Below are 26718 nucleotides of genomic sequence, written 5' to 3' on the forward strand. Positions count from 1 at the left end.
TCTCTCTGAGTGGTTGTCTCGTAGTATTGACCAAGGTGGTGGATGTCTCGGGGTGATGGCCAAGATTGCAGTGACTGTTCTACCCCCACATTGGTTATGTGCACCATTGAGGTCATGGATCAGCTTCATACAGTCTTCTGTCCGACCTACAACGTCTAAACAATTGCTGGGTTAAGTACTTCTATTCTATTCACTTACTTGCTTACTACATGTATCTATTCTATTCACATAATATGCTTACATGTAGCTATTGCTATGTCCGCTCATCACAGACCAGGCTGCAGAAACAAATTAGTGGGGGGGCATAACATTTTCTCGGGGGGGCACAATGGTTTTTCAACACAGGTTCCCTTTTATACGTTTCAGCTGGGACAGCGGCGCTGTGGCTTGCTTGGCGCTGCCCACGGTGCTTAACTAAACAGCAGAGAGGCAATTGAAAAATCTAATTTCTCTCTATCTAAGAACTTTCACTTATACAAAAACAGACTGAACGGATATATATAGCAGACCTGCTGGGGCAGCGGACTGAGAGCAGGGGACACAAACAGGCTGGATAAGATGGTCAAGAAGGCCAGTAGCGTGGTTTGGGTGGAGCTGGACTCTAGCGAGGGTGGCGGAGAGGAGGAGCCTTGCTAAGCTCCAGGCCATCAGGGAAAACCCCTCCCACCCACTATACACAGACTTGGCTGACAGGAGGAGCATGTTCAGTGCCAGGCTCACACTACCTAAATGCAGCACTGAACGGCACAGGAAGTCCTTCATTCCGACAGCCATCAGACTATACAATGCATCACTGTGCCTCACTGCATCACTGAGCACAGAGTGACAGTTACCATATTCCTGGACTCTTACTTTTTAAACAACACTGTGCATTATTACACCTACTGTAGACTTCAGTATATTTTTACCGTATTTATTTACTGTATCTTTTATTCTATTTTTATTCTATTTCATTTTATTCTATTCTTAGGCCATTTGTTTTGTTATTCGTGACTTGTTCTGTCTAAATGTTTAATGTTGAGTGATTTGCAGTGTCAAATTTCCCTCAGGATAATGCATTTCTATTCTATTCTATATCTTTGAAAAGTCTCCATTTATTCAACACTTCTGAATTCACTGACAAACTGAACTGAACTGACAAAAATAAGGTGCATAAAAAAGCAAACAAAATTCCTCCACAGGCTATTCACCATCATAAGTAGAGCAGCAAGCAGTGTTTGGGGAGAGAGTGAAATCTTCTTAAAACACTGCCCCTCCACTCATTCCTGAACTTTTTTGTTAAGTCCTTCTCAAATGCCAACTGAATTAAATTGGCCTTAGTTGCGTCGATGAAGCATACTAAGGCGATGTTCTGTAAAGACGTTCTTGAGGGTAGAAAACAAATTCTCACAGAGTGCCGTGCTAGCTTCAGTAGTGTTGTTGTTGACATCAGTGCCCACTAGGGCTGTCCCCGACTAAGGATTTGGATAGTTGACTTTGATTAAAAAAATAAATAAAAAATTACCAGGGTGGGCACAGCTGACTCAGTGGGCGGGCCCAGCCCCCTAATGCCCGCCCATGGCGCCGGGACTGGCTCATCACAAACACTCAAACTATCTAACGCCTGTCCCCGTCTCTCCTTCTCCCTGTGAGTGGATGTCTCGTGATGGTGACGAGTGGTGGACGTCCCGTGATGATGGCCGGGAGGATGCCGCCCCCATACCTCAAATGGATCCATCATCAGCTCTATTTTCAATCTTTCAAAATGTTCTTATGTACCCCAGTTGCTATTGCATGTACTTATTTGTGTTTCATTACACGTATATGTTAGGGATGCACGATAATTATCGGGCCGATATCAGCAATTATGACGTCATCCCGATAAAAGTATTGATAGCTCCGATAAGTAATTATTATTATTATTATTATTTTTTACAAAAAGATTTTTTCTTTTCATGTCAACGTTCACACGCACAATATATGCTTACTTAGGATTTGACTCGATTCAACAACAAAGCAGTCGGGGCAATGGCAAGCCGAAAACGGTCGAAAATGTGGTTATTTGAAGTTTGGATTTTTTTATTTATTTTTTTACAACTGAGGTAGGTAGATTACATTTTTAGAGACTAAAGTACCGTACCGGTATCGATTCACAGGTACCGGTACTGGTTCAAATGTGAACGGTACCCATCCCTACTGACAAAGCACAATACCTGTTGGTTTTTAGTTGACTCATTGTTCAGGGAAACACATTGTTAATGACATTGACGGATTGTGAATTTTGTGATTGACTCAAATAATATTATTTGAAGAGTCAAAACTGTTCTATTGGCTTTGTTTTGTTCATAGTAGTAACGCTCATGTCATGATAAATCTGGTTAAAAACTACAGGAATATACATACAAAAAAATTAATTATAATACAATAAATATATATATATATATATCGGTTATCGGTATCGACCTTGAGCAGAAAGTTATCGGTATCGATATCAAAAAATCAATATCGTGCACCCCTAGTATATGTACATGCTTACCAACTGTTTCGCCTGTTTTATAGCAACACTACTATCACCGACATCTAAGGTTTCTCCCCTCCACATTGCCTGTGGTGCTTTTTTCCTATTGCTAGGTTTTTAGTGAGTTTTCCCTTACCTTTGCGTGGGGTATGTCTGGGAGTATTGCATTAATTAACTTCATGGTTTTTGTTTTGTTCTTGATTTATTGTGATGTTTCTTCTTGACTTGTTTAAAGAAGACGTGTCCGGCCCATGGGGACATTAACGTGTGTTGTTATGAATTTGATTTTGATTTGATGATTTAGGAGGTAAATATATATCAGCCATTTTGGAGGACTCTGAGGAAGACACTTGTCCAAATGTCAGTCACCTGCCTGCAATAAATATGTAGACAGTACGAGTGCTCCAGTGTCTTACTTTCCCTTACAGAGAGTCTAGTCTGTGCTCTGGTGAAAGGTTTGCTTCTGTGTGAGGGTTTCCTCAGAAGTAGTGGAAGAGACCGTCGTGATGGGAGGATCAGGAACAGAGGGGGGGCTTTGAGACGGCTCTTATTGTTCTGGGCATATTGATTCCGTGGCTCAGGAAGTCGAAGGCTATGAGGGAAGTCCTGAGCTACTGAAGCTAAGACACAGGCTGATTTAAGTGCTGCACAACCCCACCCACTGTACTGGACCACAATACATCAAATCGCACTGAATTTTGATGGACACGCCTCTGTTGGTTGTGCCACACGCCCTTTGGGTGAAAACAACTCAGCGAATAAGCAGGGATTAGACTGCGTTTGTTCATAACCTACAACTTTAGGACAAAACTCAAGGAATAAATCACACTGAAGACCATCATTGCCCAGAAATGGTCATTATTACCTCTTAGTTTTAGGAATCTTGTAGATTCATAAGTTAATAATAAATGTCCAGGTAGGGAAATGAGGAAATATCCTGCAGCTGGCTGGGGAAATAGGCCTGAAAACAGATCAAACCTAACTTTTCACAATGGTGTGAACACACTCGATGGTGGCCAGTGTTGGAAAGCAATTACTTGACTTAACAACACGATGCACTGACCAAACAAACAGTACGCATTCTGCCGACAGCTTTTATACAGGACAAACACAATGGCGGTCAATAGGAACCGTGTCTGTACTCCAGGTCTGATGTAGAACTAACGCACCATTTGCCAAAAATAAATCCAGTGGGATTTTAAATGTCATGAAAATGAAAGCCTCCTACACACTGCTCAGATTGATTTGTGATGTCATCAATTGAATTTTTTGGCGTTGGTCCATTGGTGCCCGACTTTGTGGGCTCATGGAATTTCTGTTTGAGATATTACATCCAAATTAGTTTGATTAAACATAAGGCTTACGCTCTGAATCAGAAAATGCACCCATGTCCCAGTAAAAACACCATTGGTACCGTCATATAGAGCTGTCCCCGAAGCCTGTTTTTGCGATTCGAACTTCGGCAGGGTTTTTCAAACGGACGTTCGAACTATCGTTTTTAATCATGCAAAATTTTTTGCTTCTAAATAATCTTTCTGGTTCAGTACTGTCGAGTCTTGACTTTAGGCACATAGCGCACATGGCGTAGAACATAATTTATGCGCATATTGCTGTGGTCAACAATGGTTATCAAAAGTAGTAGTACCTACTTAGTTACTGGTCACAGGAGGCTTCAATAACGTTTGGATGGTAACAGTGCATGTGAGCGGATCGGAGCGTGAGCGGCGCGGGGCGCGGAGCGGCCGGTTTTGACGTGAGCGAGGAGTGGGTTTTAAAATGAGTCGGCGCGACGTCCGGAGCGAGAGTTCTCCTCCGCTCCAATCCACTCCAGGCCGCTCACAGTGGTTTAACACTGATGTAATATATACATGCAGTACAATGCCAAAGCAACAGATGGCGATGTACAAACATGAAGGCCATTTTCAACCAATGAGAAGGGTGAACCTGTGATAGGCTGTTCGTTCAGGCTTTGTCACTGTAGAGACGCCCACACTCACTCCAGTTAGGAAAAAGTATCGACGCCATTGTTGTTGACGTTAGCTTACATGCTAACGTTAATGGCAGCGACCATAGCATTGTGGCTCGGCTAGCCTATCATCGCTTAATAGAGATAGTGAATGGATAAACAACGTTATTTAACATTGCAGAATGGCTACAATTACAATGCGGCTCAATACAAACAATTGTTAAGGGGCCCAGGGGGTGTAGACTGTTGTAGTTTGAGCTCATTTACACCATGCTCCAAAAAAAGAAGAAAAAAAACTGCCGAGCGATCTGGCGCGGGGAGCGGGGAGCGCTCGATTCAAGGTGAGCGGGGAGCGAGCGGAGAGCGACTTGGGGGCGGGGTCAACATGAGTGATTAGCGGAGCGGACCAAGCTTTAAAGAGCGAAGAGCGGATTTCTCGGCCGCGCCGATCCGCTCACGTGGTCTGGATGGTAATCCATTTTGTGAATACATTTGTTGAAACAACATCTTTGTTGGCCGACGGCTCCTGCTATCTTAACATTAGCAAGCTAAACGTGCATAACATACCTGTGTAACGTTACGTTAGGCAACTTGTGTTTCGCTGGGAAAGTTCAGCATCACTGCATACACTTGGTTTAATCCAAACGTCCATTCGGAAATGTTGTATTGTCAAAATAAGATGGGTGAGTGTGAGTGAGTCTCTCTCTCTTTCTTTTGCATGATTGATTAATTTCCTGATAATGTATGACGGTGACCCCTCCTCATCCTGAGTCGACTAGACTGTGTTGTTGTGTCTGTGCATGACTTTCAAATGATTGTAAACACAACATAGTACTGTGATATTCTGATATATATTTTTCGTGTAAAATAAATAAATAAAAAAACGTAAAAAAATATATATATTATTTAAGATTTATTTTTTGGCATTTTATTGCTTTATTGGACAGACCCGGCAGAGAGGAAGGATGGGAGAAGATATAGAGGGGGAGGACATGCGGCAAAGGTCGCCGGAGTCGGACCCGGGACGTCCGCGTTGCACCGCAGTGCGTTACATGGTGCGCCACCCATAGAGATTTTTTTTCTTCATATTTATAAATCAAAACTGAGTTGTACTATATTACAGAAATAACCTACGTATGTGAAAACACTCCAACTAAGAAACCTTGGATAATTAGGTTTAAAAATTAGTTGGCCTATATTGTTCTTCCTCTCAACAAGCATTTCAAGTATTAGAATGGGTCATTTTCACAACTAATTTGAGAGTGATATCTAAATAAAATATCCTAACAGCACAGTGTCTGGTTCTCTCATGTAAACAGATGGTGACAACAATCTTTGTGACTTGTGGAAAATTAAATATCCTGAGAGTATGTGTACATTATGGTAATGGTGTAGGCAAGTATGGTATGATGTTAGCAGTGTAGAATAGTGCACAGACCTGATGGCAGCGATCACACTGGTAAGGCTTCTCTCCACTGTGAACCCTCTTGTGTCTGTCCAGGTGATAGCGCTGAATGAAACGCATGTCACACGAGTCACAGGCAAATGGTTTCTCCCCTGGAACAGTCACAGTTCAATGATTAGATATAAAACAACAGCTACCTGGTGGTGGTGGTTGTGATATACTACTTTACATTGAGTTTTACCTGAATGTCTAAGTATGTGTCAGCTAACCATATTTACCTGTATGTGTAAATATGTGTGAGCTAATGATATTTACATGTATGTCTAAGTATGGCTAACCATATTTACATGCATGTGTGAGTGAATGATATTTACATGCATGTCTAAGTATGTGTCATTGTGCCAGCTAACTACATTTACCCAGGGGTGTAAAGTACTTGAGTAATTGTACTTCGTTACAATACTTAAGTACTGTTTTGGGGGATTTGTACTTTACTCGAGTATTATTAGGTTTGTATACTTTGTACTTTTACTCCATTACATTTCAGAGAAAAAATACATACTTTTTACTCCTTACATTTAAAATGCAGACCTACAAAGTACAAATCTCACAGGTCCAACCATTTAATTAGTATATTTTAATTGTTTATCTGGCCGAACTAACGTTAACGTTATTAATCCTGCGACCGCAGGTAAACAGCCAATCAAATCCCCATCAATGGAAAATGAACCCGCCTATACCCATGCTGATTGGTCCTTGTGCAACACTAGAAAGCGGGGATCTTTGATTAAACACCTGCTATCAGAAGAATACAGTCAGATCCACATTATGCTGTGGTTAATATTGTGATATTATTCAGGGTACTCCAGTATTCTGTCTTCTGTCTGTCTTCAGCATTGTCTATCGCAGAACACATTCCATTGTGGGCAGAGTGTATGCTTGGTTTCATTCCAGCCTTGCCTAAACACCAGCTGATGATTTCACTAATTGGCTCACCTCTTCAACTAACTCACCTGGTGCAATGTATAGTTAAAATGAAAACTTGGCCCACGATGGAATGAATTTGAGACCCCTGGTCTATCCCTTTCAAAAAAAAAATTTACTTTTACTTTTTAGTACTTAAGTACATTTAAAAGTAGGACTTTTTTACTTTTACTCAAGTGTGTTTTTAGCCAGATACTTTGATTTTTACTTGAGTCAGATTTTGAGACGGTACCCATACTTTCACTTAAGTATAATTTCTGGGTACTTTTTACACCCCGTATGTCTAACTATGTGTCAGCTAATGCTATTTACCGACATGTGTAAATATGTATCGCTTAAGGTGGTAGCCAACTATATTTAGCTGTATGTGTGAGCTAATGCAATTTACCTGTATGTGTAAGTATGTGTCAGCTAACCATATTTACCGACATGTGTAAATATGCGTCGCTTAAGGTGGTAACTACTATATTTACCTGTATGTGTAAGTATGTGTCGCTTAAGGTGGTAGCTACTCCGGAATGCTCCATAGCAGTGGTCACAGATGAAATTCTTCTGGACTTTCAGTGAATTGTCATCGTCCATATCCATCGGCACCTGTGGAATCATCGGCTAACAACATACATGGCATTAGAACTTCTGAAAATATAGAGAGAAGCATGTAAAACAGCAAAAAGAAAGAATCTATAAAATGTCCATGTCCTCTTCAAAAACGTTCCCTACCTCTACTTTCTCTTTGACTTTAGGCACCCCTGACTTTTTGTGCTTTTTCTTGGGTTGCATATTCTGGTTTGCCGGCATGTCCTTTTCCTCCATCATTCTGGACGAGTGGTAATCCCCGTCCTTACGGATCAACTTCGGAGGGAGAGAATGGTAGAATGGTCGTGGTAAGCATGGACATGAACACTTAAGTGAATGACAGCAAATTGGTGATGATTATGAATAAATGATATGGTGACAACATAAAATACATCAGCATTTCCTTTTCGACTGGATCACAAAGCTGACATGACCCATATCAAGCCCCACCCCGTTTTCTTGATCCTCCAATCACAACTGTTGCTTCCTTTGGGGGGGGGGGGGGGCAGCTGTTGTGATTGGAGGATCAAGGTTGGGGAAGAGGGCGGTGTTTGAGATAGGTCAATTATAGCTACAATGAGACAGCCAATTAATTATTATGTTACTGGCTTGGATGTGGCACATTAGCAATAACACATCTATATTTTATTCATGAACTCATGAACATAAACAAAGTTGAGAAATCACAGTGTTGACAGGCCCTGTCAGATTTCCATGCATGCACATCTGATGAAAGAAGTCCTGGCCGTGTGTGTGGTGCTCTGGCCACATTCTCTCCTGGCTGTGTGTGTGGTGCTCTGGCCACATTCTCTCCTGGCTGTGTGTGTGGTGCTCTGGCCACATTCTCTCCTGGCTGTGTGTGTGGTGCTCTGGCCACATTCTCTCCTGGCTGTGTGTGGTGCTCTGGACCCTTGTCTTTCTCTCTCTCCTGGCTGTGTGTGGTGCTCTGGTCACTTGTCTCTCCATCCTGGCTGTGTGTGTGGTGCTCTGGTCACATTCTCTCCTGGCTGTGTGTGTGGTGCTCTGGTCACTTGTCTCTCCATCCTGGCTGTGTGTGTGGTGCTCTGGTCACATTCTCTCCATCCTGGCTGTGTGTGGTGCTCTGGTCACATTCTCTCCATCCTGGCTGTGTGTGTGGTGCTCTGGCCCCTCGTATCTCTCTCTCTCTCTTGGCTGTGTGTGGTGCTCTGGCCTCTTGTCTCTCTCCTGGCTCTGTGTGGTGCTCTGGCCTCTTGTCTCTCTCCTGGCTCTGTGTGGTGCTCTGGCCTCTTGTATCTCTCTCTCTCTCTCCAGGCTGTGTGTGGTGCTCTAGCCACTTGTCTCTCTCTCTCTCTCCTGGATGTGTGTGTGGTGCTCTGGCCTCTTGTCTCTCTCCTGGCTCTGTGTGGTGCTCTGGCCTCTTGTCTCTCTCCTGGCTCTGTGTGGTGCTCTGGCCTCTTGTATCTCTCTCTCTCTCCTGGCTGTGTGTGGTGCTCTAGCCACTTGTCTCTCTCTCTCTCTCTCTCTCTCTCTCTCCTGGCTGTGTGTGGTGCTCTAGCCACTTGTCTCTCTCTCTCTCTCTCTCTCTCTCTCCTGGATGTGTGTGTGGTGATCTAGCCACTTGTCTCTCTCTCTCTCTCTCTCTCTCTCTCTCTCTCTCTCTCTCTCTCTCTCCTGGATGTGTGTGTGGTGCTCTGGCCACTTGTCTCTCTCCTGGCTGTGTGTGTGGCGCTCTGGTCACTTGTCTGTCTCCTGGCTCTGTGTGGTGCTCTAGCCACTTGTCTCTCTCTCTCTCTCATGGCTGTGTGTGGTGCTCTAGCCACTTGTCTCTCTCTCTCTCCTGGATGTGTGTGGTGCTCTAGCCACTTGTCTCTCTCTCTCTCTCCTGGATGCGTGTGTGGTGCTCTAGCCACTTGTCTCTCTCTCTCCTGGATGTGTGTGTGGTGCTCTAGCCACTTGTCTCTCTCTCTCTCTCTCTCTCTCTCCTGGATGTGTGTGTGGTGCTCTAGCCACTTGTCTCTCTCTCTCTCTCTCTCTCCTGGATGTGTGTGTGGTGCTCTGGCCACTTGTCTCTCTCCTGGATGTGTGTGTGGTGCTCTGGCCACTTGTCTCTCTCCTGGCTGTGTGTGTGGCGCTCTGGCCACTTGTCTCTCTCCTGGCTGTGTGTGTGGCGCTCTGGCCTCTTGTCTCTCTCACCAGCGGTGGACAGCTTCCCCCTGAGGGGTGGCCCATGTGGCTGTGGTGGGGCTGATGGGGGTGGTGGACCTGGTGCCCATGAGCGTGCCCGTGCTGGGAGTGAGACTGGTGACTCTCCGGGATGTCCCTCTGCCCCTGGCCCAGAGGTGACATCATCTTCTTCTGGCCCGGCATGCCGTTGGCCTGCATCAGTGCCATGCTGGACAGCACCGCCTCACAGCCCAGCAACCCAGCCTGGCAACACAAACCACAAGGTCAGCGCGGTGGAGAGGGGAACACGGGACTACTCCCAAGAGACGAGGAGTCGGGGGAGGGAGGATAGAGCAATAGAGCTTAGAGGGGAGAAATGCTCTGGCAGAGGGCTGGGAAACACACAGACTGAAACCATGAAGGTGATTCTGGAGATGAGGAGATTTCCACTGACCCATTTCATATGGTCTCGGACTGAGTTGTTGGGATGGTGTGTCATCGCCGTGGTTTGAATGCGTGTGTGTTTGAGGGGAACAGAGGGGGGGCTTCACTCAGGATGAGGGGTGACAGAAGAGACCGCACCCACCCAAATCATCAGGGGCCAAAGCCTGAAAGTAGAGGTATAAAAATGTGAGGCCAAGATTTCTGCATGCTGGAATCAGCAACTGGGATGCCAGTCCGTTTGGGTCTAATCAGCCATTGAATTTGGATACAGGTAGAAATTTAGGCAGAGCATTAACGTGTCCAGTCGATCAGGCTTGGAGACAGCCCCAATGGTTTGGTGCATGCCACCTGCTCCCATGTTCAACAGAAAACACGTCAGTCAGATAAGATGATATGCTTCAATGATTAAAGGAAAGACGGAAAGCTGATGGGAGGATAAATAGCCAATGAAAAAAAAATACAAATTATGATAATAGGCACATACAAAGCTTGATGGATGATACTGTGTAGCCTAAACAACTTGAAATATACATATTTTCTGAAGAAAAGTTTAATGTTTAAGGCTAAATTAATAACCTATGTTATCCAATTTATTACAGCTACTTTAGGTTTCAGACACAATAATTTTTCTAATGTTGTAAATGCTTTATTAAAACACTTTAGTTGCCAAAGGACGAGTTTAGGCGTCCTTCCCCGCCATGCTCAAGTTGCCGAAGACGCCGTAACTCGTCTTTGATATCAATATTTCAAAAATCTGTGATCGGAATCATATTTCCTTTCCGGGGCCCTGAGACACAAGTGTGATCCCCTCTCAATCCTCTAGCGGTTCAAGACCGCCATCTGGTGGCCGATCGGCAGATCGAAAAAACGGATGTTACCTTTAACCCGGCAGGACTCACTCCATATGTGGTCCGGGCACTCGCTAATGTTAGAGAGACTCAGTCTTCACACAGTGAACATCGATCGCTGCAAATAACTCGAAAAAAACAACATGATTTGGACGTATATATTATTATACAACCTGGAAATGGACCGGGTATTTCAACATCCCATAATGGAAAACTGTCTACCCCACGCTGATCGCCCAACGGCCCGCGGAGACTGGGGTGAGTTTTAGCATGTAATATTACCGTGTTCGACACTAACTGCTATGATGAACATTTGACCCACATTAGATGAATGGTAAAACGTTGCCCACGGAATTATAAACGATCCCCCGCCCATCCGGTCAATATCAGATGATACGTAGAAACTTCTAGAAGTACGTCCAATTGAATTTTTTTTTATCTCGCACAGATTCCTACCAAACTGTATTTCATCATCAATATAATGTATTTGGGGCTATAAATCACGTTCTGGAGAAAGCTGCAGAAAGAGATGAAAACACTTATACTTTAGATCATATTTTAGTATGAATATGTGAATGAAAAAGTTTAACGTTGCTACACCATGAACAATACATATAGGACCTTGAATGGGCCCTAATAATGGCAATCTAGCAATAGAATTTAAAAAGTTATAGCCCTGCAAAGAAGGGGAACTTCTCCATGTTAAATAGAGCTGGCAACGGATGGTATATCATGAATTTAACCTTAGGCCTAACAAAAATAATCGTTGGTTTCAGGTTGCCGACCGACCCTGCCGATTTAGGTGCGACCCAATATATTTTATGAGTTTTTTAAAAAAATTATAAAAAAAAAAAAAAAAAAAAAAAAAAAATCAGATTTTTTTTTTTTATGAATAAAGTTTCATAGAAATCTTAGGGCGCGTTCACACCTACCCTGTTTGGTCCACTTTAAGTGGACCATGGTCCCTTTAAGTGGACCATGGTCCCTTTAGATCGATAGTCCGTTTGGTTTGTACAGGTATGAACGCAAACCGAACTATAATGAGGACCAAACAACCGAACCATGGTCCTCTTGAAAAGTTGGGACTCGGTTCGTTTCAAAGTGGACCATGGTTCGTTTGCTGTTGGTGTGAACGCAAAACGAACTTTATATAGTATCTAATCTAGAGCAAATGACTGAAATGAGTGACAGGTGCCTAGCGGCGGTCGGGCGACCCAACTTGACAGCGCCAAGTGACAGCTTGCGCGCGACCCAACTCAAATGAATGACAGGCGCGCGGACAGTCTCTCTCTCTCTCTCTCTCTCTCTCTCTAGACTGGCGCCGCGCGCGGACAGTCTCTCGTCCTCTCTCTCTCTCTCTCTCTCTCTCTCTCTCTCTCTGCCTCTCTCTCTCTTCCTCTCTCTGTCTCTCTAGACTGGCGCCGCGCGCGGACAGTCTCTCTCGTCCTCTCTCTCTCTCTCTCGCTCGCTCTCTCTATATCTCTACTCTCTAGTCGACTTGCGCCACGCCCACGCTCGTAATGACAGTATCTCTCTGCTTTATCACAAGAGACGCTGTCGGCAACTGTTATGTTTGTGAGTGCTAGTCCAATAGATGAACGACTTGGCGACAGCATGTCCTTTGTTTACAAATTAGATCCGCACCAAACAGGGTAGTGTGAACGCAGACCAAATCAAACAATGTATCATTTTCACATTTGGTCCACCAGAAAGTCCGGACTATCCACGGAAAGTCCGGACTTTCAGATGTGAACACACCCTTAGTCAAACATTTAGTATTATGGATATTAAACATGCTGGCAGAGTACATGCATCCATGTTGTTGTGAACATTTTAATTAAATAAAGAAATTCCCTATCCATAGTCACCATGGGAAAGAATAAAATAAAAAAATAAAATAAAATAAATTCCCTACCTACCCATGGCCAAACTGACAACCAACCTGAAACCAACTATTATTTTTGTTAGGCCTTAGGCAATCAAAGTGTTAACTCAATCTGCGCCATCCACGTACGCGTTTGCTCACCATGCGTTGAACGCCAATCACGTATATATACGCTATTAGATTGTTTGATCTTTTTCCTTTGATCCCCACGCTACAGACTCGCCCGGAGCGATCTGAATCATTTTGGCACAGCCACATACGTTTGAACTGCAATGCCGATCGAATATCACCAGATGGCAGTATCGTCTACCATTTGAACTCGGATAGGAAGGCAGCATTATTGTAATCGAATGCGTCAAGACTGGCTCTGTGGGGGAGGAGCTCTTCCAAAGCAATCGCAAGCAGATCCGCACGCCTCAAAACCTAGGGCGGAATCCACAAAGGCTTTGCGCTGCTTTTTCCGAAGCAGAGCCGGTGCATCTCGCTCTCAAATGAGTGAATTGCTCATGCGTAACGTCGGCATTGGTCCGTGCAAATGGCGTACATTTAAATTAGGTAATATGGGCGGAACATGTAAATGAGCCTCTAAACAGCTGATCATGGCAGCAGTAATTGTGCAGACAGGCATGACCGTGAAAGATATTATCGAATATCTCGAAGGACAATATCAAATCAAGCGCATGCAGCGATCCCATGCAATCGTACTCATTATTTAAATATCGTTATATAACGTTGTGGGCCTTGGCGTTATGCTCGTATATAAACAGAATCTAACTTGTTCGAGAAATATAAAGCCGCGTGCCTGCCAATAGCCTTCGCAACGCGTGATTTATAAATAAGGCTAAGCACTGACATTTCAAATGCTTGGTTCTGAGATGATCAATACAGTAAACATTTATTTCTGATATAGGTGCTGATCAGCAGTAATGCAATGTCATGATTATTATTATTCTGAAGTTATTATTATTATTAAATTAAAAATGTATTAATAAGAACTCCTCTCCTTCACTATAATATAATTATGAAATCAGATATAGGCCAGGGGCTTTACAACTTAAAGAGATTGAATACAAATAAATGAGATATAAACGGAATTAAATATAGCACAATATAATTAGGGCACTATATTCTTTCATTGTATGGTATACATTTAATTTAGTTTCTATCCCATTTAATATATATTCAATCTCTTTATTAAATTGTAAAGCCCTGGCCTATATATCCGATTTCATAATTAGATTATAGTGAAGGAGAGGAGTTCTTAATTAATTTTTAATTTAATAATAATAACTTTAGAATAATAATAATCATGATGACATTGCATTACTGCTGATCAGCACCTATATCAGAAATGTTTCCTACTAACCGCAGGATGCGTGGCAGAGAAAGAGTTAAAGCTGAGGCAAAAATGGCACTTGTGCATCATGTGATTCTGTTAAGTGAAATAAGTTATACCAGTATACAGAGATGTAAATAGGTTGTGTAGTGAGTCCCGGGACCCACAGCTGGTCCCCAATAGTTTTTTTTTTTTTTTTTTTTTTTTTTAAATACAGATATTGGCTGTATATGCTCCATAATTGTCACAGTGCCAACCAGATGTCACAGTCTAACCATTTGATTGCAAGAGCACAAATGATCACATCATTCTGCAGACATAGGAGAACCGTCTTCTGTCTGGCCTGCAGTGCTGAACCCCACTGGGCATACGGCCCTGAGCTATCGTCTTGTATCTCATCCTGTATCCATACGCTTGCAGTAGTTCTATCTATTACTCTATTTCACAATTTTCTTATATACTATAATTCTACTGACACCATGTATGCATATGCTCACTACATGTATTTATTGCTCCATCTCCGCCCACTACAAAGTGTTGCATTTATTTAAAAAAAAAAATTGGACCTTATGGTGTTCTTGTTTTGTTCTTGACTTATTGTGATGTTTCTTCTTGACTTGTTTAAAGAAGAAGTGTACGGCCCATGGGGACATTAACGTGTGTTGTCGGGCCTTACAAATAAATTTGATTTGATTATGTGATGTCATCATTGAGTAAGGGATCGGATCATTTTAAGGCCTAGGAAACATCAGATTATACTGCGAGCTTCCTATTTTGGAAAAGGATGTGTATCATGGTTTTTGAAGACTAAAACACTCACCCCTTTGGAGTGTACTGAAGCCTGGTGAGAGGAGGCAGCACAATGCCAAGTTTCTCAATACTGAAGTGATCAGTCAAATGATGGCCTGTTCTAGTCAACACATCATGCCAGACATTATTTAAATAGGGCCTGGGTAAAGAGAAGTCATCCTCTAAGAGTCTTTATTTGTAAATATTCAATCAGGGATGTATGCGTGCAAAGCATGTCCTGTTGATCCCAGCAGAAGTTTAAAGAAAACGTTGTTGGTATGACTGCATTTAAAAAAAATATTTACAGTTATTTTCTTTTATTTGATTGATATTTTTATGATCATTAGATTCATGTTTGAGCAATTTGCAATAGAACTTCTGAAATAAAATTATGTGTTTTGGCTAGCATATTTTAAAAATGAATTTAAACATGTTTTTCCCAGGTGGGCTTAAAGGGCACACACAGTGCTCTAAAAAAATAGCAATTTAAAATTACAACAACTAATTATTTATGATCCACATAAATCAGCTTTCATCTCATAATGTTTTTATAATGCAGGACCTCTTCAGTGATTGTTTAGAATAGAATGTTTTCCTACAAAAACATATTGTTTATATATTATTTCATTATATGTAGAATTAAATCATCTTTTTGTTGTGGCTAAGAGGCAGTGTTGTCTGTCATGCTGAGAAGGGAGCTTGCAGTTATCCTAATCAACCATTAGCCAGATGCAAATTAGCAAAAGAAAATGTTTTGAAAGTAAATTAAGAGCTGGCACTATTTATCTGATTAGGTATTTCCATAATTGTAAGTCTTATTGGGAACACCTATGGGCTTAATGGGACCTAAAAGAAAAAATTGTTTGTTTCCGGTTGCCGACCGACCCTGCCGATTTAGGTGCGACCCAATTTATTTTATGAGATTACATTTTTTTTTTTTTTTACAATAAAGTTTCATAGAAATCTTAGTCAAACCTTTAGTATTATGGATATTAAACATGCTGGCAGAGTACATGCATCCATGTTGTTGTGAACATTTTAATAAAATAAAGAAATTCCCTATCCATGGTGGGAAAGAATACAATAAAAAATTAAATAAAATAAATTCCCTATACCTACCCATGGCCTTAACTGAGTGACAACCAACAGGAAACAAACAATATTTTCTTTTATGCCTGGGTATATACATTAAGCCAACATTTACATTTTACATTTAGCTGACGTTTTATCCAAAGCAACAAGTCAGCTGGAAGGGTATAACTCTGGCAGCTAAGGGTAAGTGACATTGTTCGTCAAACAGTGTCAAACTTGTGTGCTACAGACCTGAGTGCATATTAGCATAGTAGGTAAGAATATAGGCAAGGTAGATTCCTGAGTAGCAGAGTGCATTACTAGTAAAAGACAGTACAAAAAAGGTTAGTATTTTTCTTCTTTCATTTCAGATATTGATTGAAGAATATCTGAAATATAAAGCCCACCCCTGACTTTAGACATATTGTATAATTTAGCCTAACTTCATTTTAAAATGGCTATACATTTTAATCTATACTTATCTGATAACTTAAGGGAAAATATGTTCAAGTCAAGATATATATATATATATATATATATATATATATATAAAAAAAAAAAAAAAAAAAGTACGCTCCCATCTATTTTCTGTGCCACTGACATACCAACCTTCGCAGCTCAACCCTTATACTACCACACTACAGAAGGTTAACCTTTCACTACAGTCTGTAGTGTGGTAGTGAAAGGGTTAACCTTCTGTAGTGTGGCAGTGAAAGAGGTAACCTTCTGTATTGTCGCAGTGAAACGGTTAACCATTTGGTAGTGAAAGGGTTCAAATGTATTGAGGTTGCTGAAAGGTGCACAGTACAGCCAAGGTTCTGCCCTGATGATAAGCAGTGCGCAATATATTTTATGTGTTCTTGCTTGACCAAGCACACTAATCATAGAAGTTGAAGGTTGAAGATACATTTTAGAGTATGCTTACTGAAGGGGGAAGACTGTCCAAAACATTAACGCTTGCCCATAAATCTGTGGGGCATGGATCGAATGGGGCCTAAAACTTTTTCTCTCAGCAGGTTTCCCCTGATGAGCTGGCCTAATTGGTTCAAGATACTGTGCAGTATTATATTATATTATATCCAGCAAGAGGGAGATTTTGGATTGAGGAGTACAAGGTCTTAACTAAGCCTATATCACAATCGATCAGTAGATAAGCATAGAAGTCAGACACAGATGTGTGGCATTCTTGGTTCACTGGCGCTTGGATGGCATTGAAAACAGGCGCCATTTTGTCACTAAAGATGTTGTAAGTGATATACGTTTGTTAAAATAAGTGTTAAATAGCGCTACATTCCGACAGCCATAACTGATGTACAGTGTTTGGTCAGTAACATGGGTCTCCCAGTCCCTCCGCTCTACAGTAAACAGAACATAAATAATCTGGTATCCCTTTCCCACTTTATCCAATCAGGAGAGAACCCTAGATTTTTTTTTGTTATTTCAAGCCAAGCCAAACGCTTACTCCACTGGCAGATTATTTGACATATTTCGGTTTTATTTCTTATTTTTGACCGAATTTTTTTTGCAGTGAGAGTTCTCTGTCCTGAACGGATACCAGAAAATGACATTTGTGTTTACTGCAGAGCGGAGGGACTAGGATACCCATGTTACTGACCAAACACTATCAGTGATGGCTGTTGGAACTTGGAATGTAGAGCTACTTACCACTTGTTTTAACTTGTAGAACAAAAATATCAATATCAAAAACACCCTGACTTCAACACCCTGGCTTCAACCCTACAATAATCAATGCTATAACCAACCGGCAACCGCTATATCTGGTAGACTGCTGCTTTTATGATCGTCCTCTCTTGTCCGTCGTTCAAGGTAGACAGCTGGCATGAGAAACCAAGCCCTGGTTGGTTCTCACAGTCAACAGTACGAGAAACAAACTCACATTCATTACCGTTCAATTAAAAAGTAAGAAATTGGTGAAAAAAAGGGTGGGTGGCAGTTACAGGTCATTAAAGCTGCGGTACCGACTCCGAGTGAGTTTACCTGCCCAGTGGAAAGCAAGCTCTGCATCGCTTTTCAAGCGCCCATGCAACAAAGGTTTTCCACGGACACCCAGGGGCATCGGCGGCAACATCTGATTGGTTATTATTGGTGCAGGGGGCTGTTGTTTTTGGCCAATCAGATGTTTTGGCCTGCCAAGTGGTGTTCCTGGGGTCAGAACTAAAACGGAAAACAAACACCACCATTCCTTGTCAAAAGGTACACACAATGTGCAAAACCACAGGCTGGGATTTTTTTTTTCAAACTTAAAGCTGCTGGTGCTTCTGGGAGTCTGTGGAAAACCATTGTTCTATTTCTGCTGGGCAGGTAAACTCACTCTTGCTAATTTCTCTGAAGCTGCCTATGGCAGCTTTAAGATAGATATAATGATCAAAGAACTGGAAGACTACTGTACATTCAATATTTTTTTATGTATTACAGATTAACTCAACTTCTGGTGTTGGGTTTTAGTATTGGGGAAATTATCCCAATTGACCATAGTCCCATGGCGGCCATCTTGCTCATGCTCAGGTTGGGTTCCTTTCCACCCTGTTCCCACCTGCCACATTATGGTCATTAGCCAGCCTGATATCCAGTGCCACTATCAGTGCCCTCTTCTTGCAGGTAGTACGGGCAGGACAAGGTTATATTCTATTTGGGAGGGTATACTCCATTTGTGCCTGAAATTACATCCATGGTACCGGCTAACCTGCCTAAATGCCCATGAGAAAGACACAGAACCATTAACTACTGTACCCCAACACAGACCTCTCCAACGATGAAACTGGAATAATGGCAGAGGTAGACAGAGCCTCAGCCTATATAGCTTAAACTATAGGGCCTTCATAAACCTCTAGCATAATATTCTACAACCTGTATGATGTAATGATATGAACACTGAACAGTTTACGTTGAATTACACAATTCGAATGGCCTGTTGGAACATTATGTAACAAGTTTGCAGACAGTTTAGCAGTTGGCGAGTTAGCCGTGATCCTTGAAGCTGGAACAAAAAGCTAGCGTGTGTATTTTTAAGTAGAAATGACTCTTTACCTTGATTTCAAAAACAAAACACCAGTGCTACTCTGAAAGTAGCTCAAATTAAAAGCCGCCAAAAAAAGCTTCGGTTACAGTTGCTTTACGTTTTTGCAACGGGTGTGCACGGAATAAAACTATGTAATAATAAAAACAAGTATAAACAATGTAAACGTATAAAGTCTGACATGCATCAATAAACATGAGATCCAAATAGCCTGCCCGTATGCTAGCTGCTGGTACTGAAATACAGTACGTTAGCATGACATATTTTAGTCACTAAAGCGAGCAGTGATACGTGTAACATTACTGAGCTAGCGCTAGCCTCATTCTCGGTTATTATCCATTTTGACGCTAATGAATCTCAAATCATAAGAATTATTAAACAGTTAACGTCAATCAATGAAAAGCATGTGCCTTGCCCTTGTTGGCAGATTCATTGAGCATCAAACAAGTGAGCCATGCAGGCCAAACGGGGCAATATCATTATGTACAATTAGACATGGTGGTTTGCATACCTTCGTGAGATTGAGAGTTTTCATTCAAACGGGAGGGAAAATTGCGAGGGTGTTTTCTTGGTCAGCTAGAAGGGGTTAGCTAGCTAGCCTAGCTAGCGAGGCGCTGGGACAACTCTGAACTGTGTCTCCGCTGCACCCCCACCCCCCAGACAACACAACAACAGCCAGGCAGGGCGTGCGGGCTGAGCGCCGACTACAAAATAACATCACTCTCATTGCATATAATCATTAGAAATACTTAAAACACATATTAAAAAGGCTAAGATGCGTCGTAAGTAAGAGGTGCTGGAAATGGACTGTTTACCTTTCCTTCTTAGGAGTTTAGAAGATTAATATTTCTTGTCGCACTTCCAATTTTTTTCTCAGTTTACAAACACTGACAGGAAACGCTACCGGAAGTGTTCCCCGGGGAGACCACCGATTGGCTAGATGCGTACTCACGTGATTTAAAATAAACGACACACTTTTGCGGCCATTTTTGTAAGGGGACATTGTAGGAGTGCCTGTTTGTGGCAAACGTGTAAACCAGTGTTTTTGTTCTGGATTAAACTGGATATTTATGCAGCGGGTCGTTTTGAGGAGAAAAAAATACATCTACACTAGTTAAAAATGCTTGAATATTGTTTATCATCTCGACACAGATCCCACCCATAAATCACCCTTTGAAACAAACTGAACCAACATTAATAATAATACATTGTATTTAAGGCGCCTTTCAAGGCACTCAAGGTCGCCGTACAACAATTTAAAAACAGTTCATTTACAATTACAATCAAATATCAAATCAGACATATGCCTGCCTAAACAGTTGGGGTTTGAGGTGAGTATGTCGATCGTGTAGGTCATTATATGTTATGATGAATTGAAAATGGGGGACCCTGATGTAAACAAGACGAAAGTCTTTCTCTGGCCTGCATCCCCTTAACAATTGTATGTATTGAGCTGTACTGTACTGTACCCATTCTGCAATCTGTTAATAACGTTTTCAATCAATCAATCAATCAATCAATCAATCAATCAATCAATCAATCAAGTTTTAAATGTTATAATGGAGTCAATGTTCCTGATGTCAGGGGGGAGGGAGTTCCAGAGGCGAGGGGCAGAGCGGCTGAAGGCTCTTGACCCCATGGTGGACAGACAGGCTGGGGGGGGCGGTCAGGTTGATGGAGGAGGCAGACCTGAGGGACCGGGTGGGAATGTTGATGTGGAGGTCGGACAGGTATGGAGGGGCGAGGTTAAGGATGGCCTTGAATGTATGGAGGAGGATCTTGTAGTCAATGCGTTGTTTGATGGGAAGTCAGTGGAGTTGGTGTAGAACGGGGGTGATGTGACTGATGACAGGGGTTCTGGTTATTATACGGGCAGCAGCGTTCTGGACCAGTTGGAGCTTATGGAGGAGTTTGTGGGGGAGACCAAAGAGAAGGGAGTTGCAGTAATCCAAGCGGGAAGTGACGAGGGAGTGGACCAGGATTGCGGCGCTGTTGGGAGTGAGTGAAGGGCGGAGGCGGTTGATGTTGCTAAGGAGGAAGTAGACGGACCGGATGGTGTTGTTGATGTTCAAGTTTCTTTATTAGTTGTCATACAGAAATACAGAATACTTTGTATGAAATGCTTCTTTCTGTTTTGCTGCTGAGAGTGTGCTAGATAAAATAAAGATAGTATAAAATAGAAAGTCAAGTACGTAAGCGATTGTAAACAAAACAAAAGTGTTTAATATACATATATACAGTATATATACAATGCAGTAGAGAAGGTAACTGAGTTACAACAATATACAATATAAATGAGATATACAATAGCTTAGCTTGTGGTGCCACCTTGTGGTGGTGAGGTGCAATGAGGTAAGAGGTGATGTTCAAATCTCCTACCAATAACATAAAGTGTGGTAAGTGTCTAAAGTGAGTAAAGTGGGTGCTACAGTGAGTTGTCCATTTAAAGTGAGTGTGTATGTGTGGGTGTGTGTGCTGTGGGTGTATTTTATAGTTTGTTACATAGTGTTATTGTTCATTGAGCATCCTGATGGCCTGGGGATAGAAGCTCCTTCTGAGTCTCTCTGTGCTTGCCATGAGACTCCGGTATCGCTTGCCTGACCGCATCAGTTCATGTGGGAATGCACATTGTGCTTATGGATGCTTCTTTGTATGATAAAGGTGGTGGAAGGAAGCATACTAGGACCGCTAGTATGCTTCCCACCGGATCTCCTCTCTGGTAAACAAGAATACCCTGAAGACTCTGGCAGGAGCACTCATTCAAGGGTACTACGACTATGCTTGCACCTCATGGTACCAAAGCACCTCAAAGGCACTAAAAACAAAATTACAAACATCTCAAAACAAACTGGTCAGACTACTGCTTGACCTTACTCCTAGAACCCACCTCACCCTGCCCACTTTGACAACCTAGGATGGCTTAGAGTAGACGACAGAGTACAGCAACTTGCAATGGGCCTGGTCTACAAGATACACTACACGACCAAGGTACCCATGTACATGTCAAAATACTTCCCAAAGGTCAGTGAATACCACGATCACAACACCAGAGGGAGCTCCACAAATCATGTTAAACCCAGATTCGGCTCAAACAAGGGACTAAGTACTAAGTACGTTTTGTACGGTTTGATAACAATAAGCTATCCCTAAATTTGGAAAAAACGAAATTTATGATATTTACTAATCGAAAGAAGGACAATGTGGCATTATGTATTGACAGAGTTAATATTGAAAGAGTATCTGAGTTAAAATTTTTGGGTGTTATGTTGGATGAGAAATTGACATGGAAGCCACATATAATGTACATAAAAAATAAGGTAGCCAAGAGTGTTTTTGTTTTGAACAAGGCAAAGAATGTGCTTGATTATAATTCTATGCGAATATTATATTGTTCACTCATCCTACCATATTTGAGTTACTGTGTGGAAGTGTGGGGTAACACGTATGAAAGCAACATAAAGCCATTATTTATATTACAGAAGAGAGCAGTAAGAATAGTTCACAATGTAGATTCAAGAGAACATACCAACGAATTATTTATTAAATCCAGACTATTGAAACTTAAAGAGTTAGCTGAAATACAGACTTTATTAGTTTTGTTTAGAGCAAAATGCAGAGTATTACCAGCAAATATACAGAGGTTGTTCGTTCCCTGTCCAGATGACAGCAGAAGGAAATTAAATTTTAAACACCAATTTGCACGAACAACCTTAAAACAAAGGTGCACCTCAGTTATAGGTATCAAACTATGGAACTCTTTGCAGAACGATGAAAAGAGTTCCAATAATATATTTCACTTCAAAAGGTTGTGCAAAGAAAAGATACATAGACAGTATAGCACAGTTTAGTATAATATTGCAGTTTAGCGTGTCAGGATGACGTAGCATAGAGTTGTAGTGTAGGCCAGTATGAGTATAGTAATATAGCAGCGTAACATAGAATAATAATATATTAAAATATTGTATAATACTGTACCAATATGGTGTAGAATAAATAGTATGATTTAGTTATATTATAATAAAATAGAAATTAGATAGTATATAGAAGTATAATACATTATATAAGTGTGGGGGTGTGTGTGTGTAAATGAATTAACCTAAATATGTAGTTTGACTGATAGATAGACAAAATGGGTTTATTTATGTTGATTTAATTTGGTTGTGTTGATGTTAAATTTTTATTTATTTTTTTGCAAAATGGGTATATTCTGTTTGGTTTTACACAATATGTCTATCGGTGTGTTGTACGTGTGTAGGGGCAGGTATATATAAGATTTTTTCTTCTTCCTGTTCCTTTCGGCCATGGTATTTTTTGTGAATTATATGAATATGTACTGTTGGACTGTGGTAATTCCATGTACGAATAAATAAAATGATGATGATAAAATGATGATGAGTTATGCCACATCAATGTGGAATGCCCTACCCAAAGCTGTAAAGGAATGTGAATCACTACCCACTTTCAAAACCACTCTCAAAGAACACCTACGGGAGACTGCAATTCGAAACTGGCCCCTGTAAATGTCCTAACCCAACCCCCTCCAATGTACAGTAAATTACCTAGTATGGTTTTGTCAATATTCCAATGTACAGTTTTGCTTGTTTGTACAGTGTTTCCCCCCCCCCAACCCCCTCCAATGTACAGTAAATTACCTAGTATGGTTGTCAATATTCCAATGTACAGTTTTGCTTGTACAGTTGTACAGTGTGTCCCCCCCCCCAACCCCTCCTACCCAACCCCCCCCCCCCCCCCCCCCCCCCCCCCACCCAACCTCGTCCAGTTTTCACATCAAATGTATATACTCCCTTTTCTGGACTCTTTTTGTATCACAAACAGTACTGTATTTGCAAATCTGGTATGTCATAAATGTATAGATGTAGCAGTACTGTCTATCTGTATGTCATGTATGTCATATATGTCCTGATAAATTGAAAATGGGGGACCCTGATGTAAACAAGACGAAAGTCTTTCTCTGGTCTGCATCCCCTTAACAATTGTGTGTATTGAGCTGTACTGTATTCTACCCATTCTGCAATCTGTTAATAAAGTTTTCAATCAATCAATCAATCAAACTCCTCTGCTAGCTAGTAGCTACGGTAACATTTCAGGTTGGCTGTATTAGAGCTGGCGGGCTACTACCATAGTTAAAGTGCGTTGTGTTGTTGTACAAACCGTGCAAGAATACCCTGAAGACTCTAGCAGGAGCACTCATTCAAGGGTACTACGACTATGCTTGCACCTCATGGTACCAAAGCACCTCAAAGGCACTAAAAAACAAATTACAAACATCTAAAAACAAGCTAGTCAGACTACTGCTTGACCTGACTCCTAGAACCCACCTCACCCCTGCCCACTTTGACAACCTAGGATGGCTTAGAGTAGACGACAGAGTACAGCAACTTGCAATGGGCCTGGTCTACAAGATACACTACGCGACCAAGGTACCCATGTACATGTCAAAATACTTCCCAAAGGTCAGTGAATACCACGATCACAACACCAGAGGGAGCTCCACAAATCATGTTAAACCCAGATTTGGCTCAAACAAGGGACTAAACACGTTTCGCAATTATGCCACATCAATGTGGAACGCCCTACCCAAAGCTGTAAAGGAATGTGAATCACTACCCACTTTCAAGAACACTCTCAAAAAACACCTACGGGAGACTGCAATTCGAAACTGGCCCCTACAAATGTCCTAACCCAGTTGTACAGTAAATGACCAAGTATGGCTTTGTCAGTATTCCAATGTACAGTGTCCCCCCCCCCCCACCTCCAATGTACAGCCCCCACCCACCCACCCAACCCCACCCCACCCACCCAACCTCCTCCAATGTACAGTTTCTACGTCAAATGTATATACACTCTTTTTCTGGACACTTTTGTATCACAAACAGTACTGTATTTGCAAATCTGATATGTCATAAATGTATAGAGTACTGTCTATCTGTATGTCATGTATGTCATATATGTTATGATGAATTGAAAATGGGGGACCCTGATGTAAACAAGACGAAAGTCTTTCTCTGGTCTGCATCCCCTTAACAATTGTATGTATTGAGCTGTACTGTACCCATTCTGCAATCTGTTAATAAACTTTTCAATCAATCAATCAGGGTAGGTACACCCAGGGGTGTAGCTCCAGATTCTGGGCCCCATGAAAGAATGTATTTTTTTTGGCCATTTTTTTATTGATGAAAACGCATAATATGGTTTTTACCCCTATACATTCGGATCAGCAGTTCAGCACCTGCACTGTTGGTGGGTGAGCCTAGTAAAGGATGTCGCATTGCGTTCATCTTCAATGAATGGACCAATGCAATAGTCTACCAAAGCCCCCCCTCTCTCTCTATATATCTCACACACACACACACACACACTTCAGAAACAAACATAGTATCAATGAGAGCATCAATAATACACCTGAGTGATGTCTAGCTTTTTTTTTTTTTTTTTGGCCCCCCCCCCCCCCAGTGCTGGGCCCTTGGAATCATCCTAAGCTACCCCCCCCCCCCCCCCAGCTACGCCCCTGGGTACACCGCAGCCACCTTTTGGTTTCAACTCCCAAAGGCTTGATGCCAAAATGCTCCAGCGTTTGTTCTTAATAGGTTTAATATGACCATGCCAAGACAATAAAGGCATTTTAATTGTTAAAGAAGAGAGTGCCTTGGAGCTTTCTTTGTTTTTAACGTCTATACGTATCCCAACCAAAGACCACCTGAAACAAACACAATTCCAGACCAGGAAGCGCTCCTACCCAACATTTCTTTTTGATATATCATACTTTATTTAGACTTTTCAGAGGTCAGTTAGAAACAAAAATCCCATTGAACATTGTTGTTAGACCTGAACCTTGATGGATGATGCCAGTCCGTCCCAATAGTCCGCAGTTCCCCACTTTCCTCTCAAAGTGGGTGGTATGAACCACATGTACAAACTGTGGCTGCACACACAGTCAGTGATACTTCAGTGACATACAAGGTGATAAATGATAATAAATATGCATCATTCCAATGTATAGGTGTGATTGGTCAGTGTCGCTTCACAGGCATATTTGCCATCTTTTACATGGCAACTTTGGACGACTGTACACATTATTTATATACATTCCAAGGGAATTCTTGCCATAATATAAGTTAATAATAAGCAGGGGGGGGGGGGTAAAACATCAACAAAAAGAAATCTTAAAAAAAAAATTATATCTTGCAGCATATTTTAAGTGTCTCTTATATTAAAGTATATTTAGTTTTTAAGAATTGTAAAGGATAGGCAAAAATAAGCATGTGCTTCAGCCTATTCCTTTTTTTGGCCATTGAGTTTGGATTTTGTGTGTGAGCTTACTTTGAATATGTACATTTGTGATTTTTCTTTTTTTCCCCTTTTGAAAGTCCACACAAGTGTGTTTTTGATTGATTTGTAAACAAAGACAGAAAATAAACTATTCATCATCATCATTATCACAATAGGCAAAAATGAACTGGGACTCCAGGCGTTCCATACAGTCTCCACATGAGTGTTTACTCCACAAACAATGAGACTATCAGACTGCACACTCAGCAGGAATTTATTTAAGAATTTATTTTCAGACAGCATACAGTGAGAGTGACATATTACATTCCAACAGAAGATTGACACGGGGACACGATCTGATAACATTCTAACAGAAGATTGACACAGGGACAGGACACGATCTGACATATAACATTCCAACAGAAGATTGACATGGGGACATGAT

At 41.6% G+C, this 26718-nt stretch overlaps 1 protein-coding gene across 4 annotated transcripts in view; it reads right to left on the bottom strand.

Moving 5' to 3' along the window:
- Window positions 1–19863, bottom strand: part of znf740b (zinc finger protein 740b) — a 28894-nt gene extending 9031 nt beyond the window's left edge. The window contains exons 1-6 of one of the 4 annotated variants that reach the window (XM_084333301.1): window positions 19799–19863; window positions 10028–10181; window positions 9604–9837; window positions 7573–7704; window positions 7326–7446; window positions 5902–6020 (exon numbers count right to left, since the gene is read on the bottom strand). In XM_084333301.1, the coding sequence (XP_084189427.1) occupies window positions 5902–6020; window positions 7326–7446; window positions 7573–7704; window positions 9604–9837; window positions 10028–10072 (651 nt within the window). In that variant the 5' untranslated portion in view covers window positions 10073–10181; window positions 19799–19863. Of the gene's footprint in view, window positions 1–5901; window positions 6021–7325; window positions 7462–7572; window positions 7705–9603; window positions 9838–10027; window positions 10182–17944; window positions 18071–19798 lie in introns of those variants that run through there. The other 3 variants (XM_084333300.1, XM_084333303.1, XM_084333302.1) reach the window with 3 other exon arrangements.
- Between the last annotated feature and the right edge of the window lie 6855 nt (window positions 19864–26718).

The sequence above is a fragment of the Notolepis coatsorum genome (assembly GCF_963971535.1).
Source record: "Notolepis coatsorum genome assembly, chromosome: 17".
Classification (NCBI taxonomy): Eukaryota; Metazoa; Chordata; class Actinopteri; order Aulopiformes; family Paralepididae; genus Notolepis; species Notolepis coatsorum.